General features: G+C 33.2%; 1 protein-coding gene across 1 annotated transcript; it reads left to right on the top strand.

Annotated features, from left to right (window-relative positions):
- The first annotated feature begins 4,454 nt into the window (after positions 1 to 4,454).
- Positions 4,455 to 8,063, top strand: LOC100261266 (pentatricopeptide repeat-containing protein At4g01990, mitochondrial). Its single transcript, XM_002277697.4, has 2 exons — positions 4,455 to 4,829; positions 6,379 to 8,063. The coding sequence occupies exons 1-2, from the start codon at positions 4,572 to 4,574 to the stop codon at positions 7,615 to 7,617; spliced, it is 1,497 nt and encodes a 498-aa protein (XP_002277733.1). The 5' UTR covers positions 4,455 to 4,571; the 3' UTR covers positions 7,618 to 8,063.
- Positions 8,064 to 11,731: the final 3,668 nt, after the last annotated feature.

The following is an 11,731-nucleotide window of genomic DNA, read 5'->3' as shown; positions in this document are numbered from 1 at the left end:
CAAAATCGCCTGCAGCTGCCCGTTTTCCTATTATCTCCTTCTCTAGTAAGTTCTCCTCTAAGATCAAATGGAACCGGCAAGCTCCCTCCTCCGTGACCCCCCTAATGCAAAAGCCCCCCTAGATATCTCTTGTTTTTTTTTTTTTTTTTTTTTTTTTTTTTTTTCTGTTTTGAGTCTTCCTCAACAAGTCACTGCTTGCTTCCTGCCACCCGTCCCATCTGTCGCCCGAGAGCAGCCCACTTCAGAGGAGTCAGAAAAACAGCAAAAAAATAATCATAAAAAAACTCTCAACTCCTCGGGGGGAGGGGGGTCTACACATGGGTAAATACATACCCTATATAAGATCGAGCTTTTTGAGGATCCAAAAGATAGCGAACAACCGAATAACTAAGCAACTAATAAATAGATATTTTTTAATAAGATAAATATATGTCAGTTATTCCATAAAGATATCGTAGTATGTGTTTGATCTCATTTCAATGTCTTCGAGTTGGTGTGCAACCATATCATGTAAGTTGAAAGAAAATGTTATATTTGATCGTGTATAATTTGTAAGGTACATGAGTGCACCAATAATACTAAAATAAGATACTTCTTGACTAAATATATATTTGTTATTCTTCATCATTTTTTTTAAGGTGACAAAGATTTTTTTTTTTTTTTTTTTTAACTTATAGTGAGCGAACTAGCATTAGAGAATTTAGTGGATGCAATCTATCCATATGAAAGTGCTTCAAGACTTATATATATAAACATTGATTGATGAACTAACATTCCATTTGAAAACCATATGATCTGCAAGTCAAGACAAAATTTTGTTTTCTTCACATCTTTCATTTCAAATTTTCTCTTCGAATAATTGGTAGTTTTGTGAGTTATTTAGAAGTTCCCATGAGATTCAAATTATCAACATATACTGCAATAATTGCAAATCCTATATTTAATCTTCTAATGAAAATGCATTTGCACATAGGGTTATTCACATGCCCTTATTTAAAAAAAATATATATTTGTTAAGGTGATTGTAACACATGCATCTGAATTGCTTTAATCCATATCATGATTATTGTAATTTGATTGAGTACATGCTACAAGGATTTATATTAATCGATTCAAGTAATCTAAATCCTTCATGAATTTTCATGTATATATCATTATATATGGATCCATATAAATATGTCATAATGACATCCATGAGACACGTATTTAGTTTTTCTTAAACTTTCAAACCAATTAAAAATCGAAATGTAATTGCATCTATGATAGGAGAGTATGTTTCCGTATAGTTAATACCATGTCTCTGAGAGAAATCTTGTGTTACTAATCATGCTTTATATCTTAATGGTTTCATTTTTCTCATTGTGTTTTCATATAAAAACTTATTTATACCCAACAAGTTTTACGTCTTCAAGCGTTTGGACTATTGGTTTAAATACTTCTCATTTTGTTAATGAGTTTAGTTCTATTTAAATGATTTTTTTTCCATTTAGACCAATCATTTCAATGTCAACATTCAATTACAGTTTTTGGTTCAAGATTCTCGTCATTTCTTATGATGTCCATATTCATTTGGAAATAAAATATATTGCCTACAATGTGTATTTTGATCTCATTTTTCTCTTGCATGTAGATAACTATTAGAGATATCATTATTTTTGTGATATTTGTGCCTTTTCATGGGCTAATTGTATACTTTGAGCATCTTTCAAGGGCTATTTGATTATTAACTTGGACTAATAAACCAAATTTAATAGCCTATTTTTGGATTGAGCTTTTATAAGAGTGTTAACATTCTCATATGCTTTTCTTTGTGTTTTTACTTTCTAATGAACTATATCATTTGAGTCAATAGGTCTACCACGTTTTAGATATATCTTAGATTCATTTGTCATGATATCAGTTAAGTGTCTTATAAGGATATAAATCTGTATTGGAGTATTTGCAACTAATATACATGATTTTGTCACTTTCTTTGCATCAATGAATGCATCTGGCAATTAATTTGTGATTCCTTACCAGTGAATAACCTTTTGAACTTCTAGTTTACATTAATTTGTCTGAGAGTCAAGGTGAGACAAAACCAATGCATTCCAAGTAATTTTATTATTTTCATGTTGTTCTTCTAGAATTGACTTCCTCCTTTAACAATGGGAAAATTGTTTTATCAAAATGGCAATCAACAAAATATATTATAAAAACATCACTTGTTTGGGGTTCCAAATATTAAATGATGGAGAATCAAAACCAACTTAAATCCTAAGAGGCCTTTGATGACCCATCTTAATCCTTTGAGAAGGAACAATAGGGATATGGGTAGCACAACAAAAAATTCTCAAGTAAAAAACATTATGTTGTTGACCAAGTACTAGTTGTAAAGATAAATACTCATGACAAGTAAAAGGTAAAAAAATGAATTAAACCTGCAGCATGGAGTATAACATAATAAGAGATTTAGCCAAACCATTTTGAGTATGAAAATGAGTAACATGATGTTTGATATCTTTCAGTTGACATATAGAAGTCAATACAAGCATGAGATGAAAATTCACCCACATTATCAAAACAAATTTTCTTAATAGGGTAATCTAAAAATTGTTCTCTTAAATATATTATAAAAGCGACATTACGAGTAAAAAGAAAGCAAGCATATAATCACTTAGTGAAGGCATCTATCAAAACTAAACAAAACTAAAATAGTCTATAAAAAGGATGAATGAGGCTACATATATCCCTATGAATTCTTTCTAAAAAGGTTAGAGATTCTGAGATGATTTTAGCAAAAGATGGTTTAATAATCAATTTATCTCGTGAGCAAACAATACAATTATATTCATTAGACACAATAATCTTCTAATTCTTTAAAGAGTACCCATGAGGTTATTGATGATGCAACACATCATAGATTTTACCCTGGGTGACCAAGTTGCTCGTGCCAAAGCATAAAAGTATTTGGGTTATGGAACTTTTGGTTTATTACAACATATTATTCAATAGGTTTAATGGTTGTGTAATACAATCCACAAGAAAAAAAACTTCTTTAATAAATGTTTTTTTCCAAAAACAATTGAAGTAATACAGAGACACTCGATGTTATCTTTATTTATAGTCTCAATATGATATCCATTTGAACAAATATCTTTAAAATTAAGCAAATTTCTCTTGGATTTAGCAGAATATAATGCATCATCAATATTAAGTGTGGTTCCACCGGATAAAATAATAATAATTCTTTTTAAAGTGTTGAATTAGGTTTACAAAACCTAATATTGTGTTAACATTGGGTAGTGGAAATGTAAAGTTCAAGAAATACTTTTTATCTCAAAGAAGTGTATGTGTTATGGCACAATCGTATACATTTTCATGATGTGATTTATAATTAGTCAAGTTAGGACAATCCATCTATCTTATCACATAGGAGTCTTTAAATATAGATGTTACTAGAACCCTTTTTTATAGAAAGTGTTAACAATAAAAGTTAAGAAATATTAGAGAATAGACGTTCATCTATTCTAAATTTCTAATAGATTCTTCTAACAAACCCTATATTTCATAACAAATACTCATTTCTTAAAAAAGAATTATAAAATTATAATTATTTTTAATATAATTAAAAAAAATTAAAGTAAAAATAAGTGGGTAGGGACAACTGGACAAGTACGAGAAATCATTTATTTATTTTGGGGATAATAATACAATGAGGTTGGGATGCAGATCACTTATATTTTAGTATTTTAGTATATATATATCTAAAGGTTTTAAAGTGTTTTTTATACACTAAATATTTTTTTATAGTTATAAATTTAAAATAAAAATATATTTAATAATTATATAATAATAATAATAATTTAGTCTTAAATTAAAACAAGTTTTAAAACAATTACTTGAGTCTAATACCATTTTTACACCATCAAAACAAAAATAAAATTTAATAATTAAAACAATTATTAAACAAACAAAATAAATTAAAAGAGACAAAACTAGCTTAATAATTTGGTAAAATTAGACTAAAATATCTCTTGAATTTATACCTTTTAAACAAAACAAAATAAATAATTAATAAATAAACTTGTAAATTGAAATTGTAAAAATATTTAAGTTACAATTATTGTTACAAAGAAATAAGAATAGAAAATTTAAAAATTAGAGATCATACCAATCGTATTCTCAATATTATTAAGTTTGGGAATTGATCATCCAAATAATAGTTTTTAAAATAAGCTCACGAGGTATGATGACGAATTTTCATGAAAAGTTTAGTTTATCGTTACTATATCTTAATTGATTTTTAGATAAAATGTTCAAAACTCGATTAAAAGAATGGTTATGGATTGTAAAATATGTTTTTGTTGATTTATTTTTCTCAAAAAAAAAAAAAAAATACAGGGAGGAAGTAGTGAACTAATTGTGCACATGGCTAATTTTCCTAGATGCTTAAAACATTTCAATAACAAAAATTATAAAACGGCGTCGTTTTTGTTTACCTTCTATTTTTCACTGAAGGCTCCACTCTCTTAGGCTCCTTCCAAAACCCTAGCTAAACCCTGCATCATCACATCCTCAAACCCAGAGAAATGGCGAGCAACACTAGCCGTCTGGTTCTGATGAGATCTGTGGCAACGCCAAGATGGTTCTCGACGGCGACGGCGACGGCGGCAAAAGACAAAGAGGCTTCACTGTACTGGAAGCTCTCAGCTCTGAGAGGCACAGAGGGCGATGTGGCAGAGACGCTTGATAAGTGGGTGAAGGAGGGCAAGTCCGTGAAGAGGTTTGATATGATTAGCTGTGTGAATCAGCTTCGCAGGTTCAAGAAGTACAAGCACGCCGCCCAGGTTTGTATCGATGTTTTGTTGGGTTTTTGGTCTGTTTGGTTTCCGAGATAATGGAGTAAAAATTAAAGAAAGGGATGGAAAACGTTGGGTTTTTGCGTTTGAACGGTGCTTTTTTTAAACCCCATTTTTGAACCGGTGATCATCGAAACTGATTTGTCCGTTTGGTCGTTCAGGAAATAAAGAAAAATGAAAGAAAATGGAAGGAAAATTTTGGATCTTCGTCTTTCTGTGTCGTGTCTTGAATGTAGCTCTTTCCTGCAGTTCAAATCGGTGATGAACTGGTTTTGTCTATTTGGTTGCTGGAAAAACGAAGGAAAAGAAAAGGGTTAATTACTGGGTTTTTCTCATGATACAAAATTTCCTACCCATTTGGTTGCTGAGAAAATGAAGAACAAGAAAAGAAATTTTCAAATGTTATGATTGCTTAAGTCCCTCCCCAGAAGCTTAATTCAACTAGGCTAAGTAGTTTCCTTGGGTTCAGTTGTATCAAGCTCTTTGCTTTTGCAGATCCCAAACACTTGTAAATTTGTGGTTCAAAGGTTTTAATCTCTGTACTATTCTTTAAATTGCTTAGCAACCAAATGGACTATTTGATTCAATTAGATAAAATTGTTGGGGTTAGTTAGAGTGCAATTTTTATCACTTGTTTCATAGTTTTATGGCTAATGCTTTAATTGATTGATTTTCTTGTGTAGAGGCTTGAATGATGTTTGAGTAATTTTTACCTAGAGATAGCATTTCTACATCAGCCTTATTTGTATGATTTGTTGTTTGTGACTGATTTTTTTTTTTTTTTTTTCCAAATGGATTTTTTGAAATGAATTAATTTAGTAAATTGAACATGGATGGGGTTGTGAATAGTGGTTTTCTAAAATGTCTCCCCAATCAAGTTTATATCCTGAATGTTTTGCATGTTAATCTTCATTTGGGCATTCGTCAAATTGTTGAGCATCTCCTTATTGTCCTACTTATTTGGGCAAAGAACTTGAATTGTGAAAGTTAGGAATTATACCCTGGTGATTGTACTTTTTCCTTCATTTTTTGATGTGTAAATCATAAGCTTCGAAGTTGAATCCACTTAAGTTTACCCTTAAATTTGTTTTGGTGTTCGTTTCCTTTTTTTTTTTTTCTGGACAATAACAATGGCTTCTTGAATACTTTTAACATGATTTTTAGACGAATTCCTGTGCTTTGAATTATTCCCAGTTCTCAGTTATTCTTGAATCCTAAACTTGTCATATGGTCCCGTATGCATCTGAAGGTGCATCAGCAAATCACCAGAAGCCATATCTCAGCAGTGAGAAGTTCTGTTGACACAGAATTGTAAAAATAAATTATGGTTGTCTAGGAACTTTAGATAAGTAGTTTTTTCCCTCATTGGCACATTCCGTGAAGTACTATTGTTGGGGGTATTTGGATTTTTGCCTACATAGCGAACTACGGAAATGCTGATTTAACAGTATCTCATCAGTTTGTGTTGTTGCTGCTGCTGGGTTTGTATTACTTGGTGTTTCTTAATTCTTCCTCACCTTTTCCCCCTAACTTGCAGATATATGAATGGATGGAAAAAAGTAAAAATGATTTGAACAACGCTGATCGTGCCATACGTATAGATCTTCTTGCCAAGACTGAGGGAATTGCCCAAGCAGAAAATTACTTTAACAGCCTCCAAGAATCTGCAAAGACGAATAAAACCTATGGTGCACTTCTTAACTGTTACTGCAAGGAGAATATGCTGGACAAAGCTGTGGAGCTGTTTAAGAAGTTGAAAGAGCTGAATTTCGTGTCTAGTGCTTTAAGCTATAATAATATGATTTCCCTTTACTTGAGGGTTGGCCAACCTGAAAAAGTGCCCTCACTGGTACATGAAATGGAAGAGAAGGACATTCCAGCAGATTTATATACATATAATCTATTGATGAACAGCTATGCTTCCGTTAAAGATTTTGAAGCTGTGGAGCAAGTTTTGGACAAGATGAAGAAAAGGGGGGTTGAACGTGATTGGTTTACATATGGAAATCTAGCTAACATTTATGTCGATGCAGGGCATACTAAGAAGGCCAATTATGCTCTTCAAAAGCTTGAGCAAAATAAAAATTTACATGATCCTGAGGCTTTCCGCATGCTTATCAACTTGTATGCACGAACCTCTAATTTGGAGGGGGTTAATAGGGCATGGGAATCTTTAAAGTTGGCTCATCCAAAAATCAATAATAAGAGCTATCTTATCATGCTTTTGGCTTTGTCTAAGCTGGGGGATGTGGCTGGCCTTGAAAAGTGTTTTAAAGAGTGGGAGTCAGGCTGCTCAACCTATGATGTTCGGTTGTCAAATGTCATGTTAGAATCTTATCTTAATCGAGAGATAATTGAGGAAGCCAACCTGCTATCTGAAAGTATAGCGAAAAGGGGGCCTGAGCTCAAGTTAAAGACACTGGATTTATTCATGAAATTCTACTTGAAGAAGCACCAGCTCGATTTGGCTATGAAGTATTTAGACATGGGTGCATCTAAAGCTGATCCAGAAAACAATAAGTGGTTTCCCACTGAAGAAACTATCACCATGTTTCTGGAATATTTCGAGGAGGTAAAAGATGTGGACAGTGCTGAGAAGTTCTGTGAGACCATGAGGAAGATCAGTCGCCTTGATTCTAAGATCTATGATTCTCTGCTTCGTACATATATAGCTGCTGGGAAAGAGGAACCTCTGATGTCAGAGAGAATGAAGGACGACGGCATTGAGATAAGCTCTGAAACTGAGAAATTGCTTCAAAAAGTCTGTCCCAAGTAGGCTAGCAAGTTTAGAGAAATCCAGAATAAGAGCACAATTTGTGATGTTCTTGAATTGCTATTTCCATTCATGATGAATGGAAGCATAAAAACATAGACTTCGGTTCATACATAAATTTGTAGTTGCAGACACAAGACTTTTAACTGCATCAGCCTTGGACAGTATTTGGGGAGCCGATCAAGGACAATGGGAGACGGTGATCTCTTCCAATGAGCTTGAATTTGGTGTGCTGGTTGAATACTGCCTTCTAAGGAGCTGTTTTGTTTGTTAAATAGACAGTTCTATGGACAGAGCGGTAGTTTCTTATTTTACATTTTGGTTGTTTTGCTCGTCTTTCTTTACAAATTGTGGAAGTAACCATCTTCTAATCTTTTGATTTTCTGTTAAAAATTATGTGAAGAACATGGCTTGCTTTATTAGATTAAGACTGCCCAGTACTTTATCTGTACATTGAGACTTTTGAAGTTTGTATCAACTGTCTTAGTAGGCTTCCCTATTGGAAGGGCATGATGCGGAAACCAACATGAGTAGTTCTCATACCGGTTCCCATGTGTAGATCATGGTTTGCTTTATCAGATTAAGACTGTCCAGTACTTTCTCTGTTCAAGTGAAACTTTTTAAGTTTGTATCAGCTGTCCTAGCAGGCTTCCCCATTGGAAGGGTATGATGTGTCACAGTTGAAAATTGAGAGGAAACCAACATGAGTAGGACTCATACCGGTTCCCATGTATCAATCTTATAAAAAAAAGTATCAATTTTTTTTGTTAAAAAATTGCATGATATATCATTGTTTTTGCTCTCTGCTTCATTGATCCAGGTTGTTGCATGAAGTAGGTCGATGCCAAAAGGCAGTGTCATTGTGCAAACATCCAATCCAACAGAGTTTCATGGAAGTCGAAGGGTTCAAGAGATGAGAAAGAAACCCCAGATGCCTCTAAAACTGGTCTCTGAATTCTGAGAGGCCATAAACAGAAATGGTTGATGGTCCAAATTGTCCAACCCAACCAGTTGGCCTCTCTGGTCTCTTGATGGTTTTCAAAAGACTGCTTTACAAAGAAAAAGTATGCCAATATGGGAGAGGAAAGAGTTGTATTCTGTTGGAAATGAGTTTGAAAAAATAATAATTGAGCAACTTGGGGCTTAATTAAAAGTGTGACCCACACTCCGAAAATGTCGGGACCATGCACCAACGCGTTCTCCTCCGCGAGGAGTATAACGTGGTATATTTATTTGTTCAAATCCATTAAGTATTGAATGAGAAAATTGACTCCAAAGTCACCCACTTGAATGACTATTCCAAACAGGTACGTGTCTATTCCGAATAGGTTTATACCTATTCTAAACAGACACCAGGAAGTCTATAAATAGACTTTCTACCCCGGCATTAAATGATTCAATTAATTCCTGCATATTTCTCTCTCTCTTCTTTGCATCCTTTGTCAGTTCGAGTACAAAACACAAGTTGTGTTCGTGGTGTTCTACAGATTGAAGTGCTGCTTTTGTAGAACTGAATATCCGTTCTATCTTGAGAGACATTTATTCACTACCTTGAGCATCAGAGAGGGAATAAAATTGTCTTATGGAAACAGTGTTGTCACTGGGCTCGGATTCATAGAATTAAAGTAAGTTCTGTAATTTCATTTATTTTATTTACATACTTATTTAATGTTTACTTAAAGTATAAACTGTAAAAAGATTTTACTTGCTAACAATGTTATTTTATTTTATTTACAAACTTTAAATCACAAATATCACTGTGAATTAAGTCTAGAGGTTCAGTACTTCTTTCAACTGAATGAAAAGGTACTTTTGTTAATTTAGATTCTACACAAGTTTCACATTTATGATTAGGATCAATATTAAATTTAGGTAGATAATCTAAGTGAATTAATCTACGTAGAGTATCATAATTAACATGTCCTAATCTACCATGCCAAATATTAGAAGACTCAAGCAAGTAAGCAGAAAAATCAATCTTATTATTATTAATAGACTTAGGTACAACAGTCATTACATTCATCTTAAAGAGCCCATCACTAAGATAGCCCTTTCCTACAAACATCTCATTCTTTGTAAGTACAAACTTATCAGACACAAACACTAATTTGAAACCATTTTTGCTAAGCAAAGATCCAGAAACCAAGTTCTTGCGAATGTCTGGCACATGAAGCACATCATTTAAAGTGAGTTCTTTGCCAGAAGTCATTTTCAGAATCACCTTCCCACGACCTTCAACTTTGGAACTAGAAGAGTTACCCATGAATAATTCTTCATTTTGCTCCACGGGTTTGTAAGTTGAAAACATCCACTTGTTGGAACATATGTGACGAGTAGCCCCAGTGTCCACCCACCATTCCTTGGTGTTTCCTACAATATTGCATTCGGATACAACAACGGAAAGATTCATCTCGAAGACATCATTTGAAAGTTTATCAAATTCTGTCACATTAGCTTGGGGTTTCTTTTCCTTCTTTGGCTTACGGCAATCATTAGACTTGTGACCAGTTTTGCCACAATTATAACATTTGCCTTTGAATTTCTTCGCCGCATTTGATCCTTGATTCTGATTTTGATCACCATGCTTTCGTTTCTTGTTAATTTTTGGTCCTTGTTCAATAACATTGGCTTTAGCCTCCATTGAATTATTTCCCTTCTTTTCAGATTTTCGGTTGTCCTCCTCAATCCTTAACCTCACAATTAATTCTTCAAGATTCATCTCTTTGCGTTTGTGCTTAAGATAATTCTTGAAGTCCTTCCATAGTGGTGGTAATTTTTCAATCACAGCAGCCACTTGAAATGAGTCACTAAGACTCATTCCTTCAGAATGGATTTCATGAAGAATTACTTGCAGTTCTTGAACTTGACTTATAACTGTTTTGGAATCGATCATTTTGAAATCAAGAAATTTGCCGACTATGAATTTCTTCATGCCAGCATCCTCGGTTTTGTATTTCTTGTCAAGTGAATCCCATAGTTCCTTTGTTGTCTTGAGTGAACAATACACATTGTAAAGTGTATTGTCTAAGCCATTAAGCACATAATTTCTGCATAAGAAATCAGAATGCTTCCATGCATCCACGGCAGCAACCTTTTCCTTGTTGGTTTCTCCTTCTTCAAGTATGGGACATTCTTCATGAAGGAACCTTGCCAAGTTCAATGTGGTGAGGTAGAAGAGCATCTTTTGTTGCCAACGTTTGAACTCATTCCCATTGAATTTCTCTGGTTTTTCTCCATGAGTCAAATTCATTGTAGGAACATTGCTTGAAGATGCCATTTGATTTCTGTTACAAAAACAAAAATGCAGAAAATTTAGAATACAAAATTCTGATTTAAAAAAAATAATAGATGAATAGAATATTTAAGTTTCCAAATGCAGAAACACAATCTGATTTGAAACTTAAGAATATAATATTTACTGAAGTATAAACTACAAAAAGTTTTTTTTATTTTTTTTATTTAATAAAATTGTCTTAAGATTGTTAGCAAGTAAAATCCTTTTACAGTTTATACTTTAAGTAAACATTAAATAAGTATGTAAATAAAATAAATGAAATTACAGAACTTACTTTAATTCTATGAATCCGAGCCTAGTGACAACACTGTTTCCTTGAGACAATTTTATTCCCTCTCTGGTGCTCAAGGTAGTGAATAAATGTCTCCCAAGATAGAACGGATATTCAGTTCTACAAAAGCAGCACTTCAATCTGTAGAACACCACAAACACAACTTGTGTTTTGTAATCGAACTGACAAAGGATGCAAAGAAGAGAGAGAGAAATATGCAGGAATTAATTGAATCATTTAATGCCGAGGTAAAAAGTCTATTTATAGACTTCCTGGTGTCTGTTTAGAATAGGTATAAACCTATTCGGAATAGACACGTACCTGTTTGGAATAGTCATTCAAGTGGGTGACTTTGGAGTCAATTTTCTCATTCAATACTTAATGGATTTGAACAAATAAATATACCATGTTATACTCCTCGCGGAGGAGAACGCATTGGTTCGTGGTCCCGACATTTTCGGAGTGTGGGTCACACTTTTAATTAAGCCCCAAGTTGCTCAATTATTATTTTTTCAAACTCATTTCCAACATATTCTACCTAACAACAAGAA

The sequence above is a fragment of the Vitis vinifera genome, chromosome 14, assembly GCF_030704535.1.
Source record: "Vitis vinifera cultivar Pinot Noir 40024 chromosome 14, ASM3070453v1".
Taxonomy (NCBI): Eukaryota; Viridiplantae; Streptophyta; class Magnoliopsida; order Vitales; family Vitaceae; genus Vitis; species Vitis vinifera.
The sequence above is the reverse complement of the archived record's forward strand: the minus strand, read 5'-3'. Positions and strand labels throughout refer to the sequence as shown.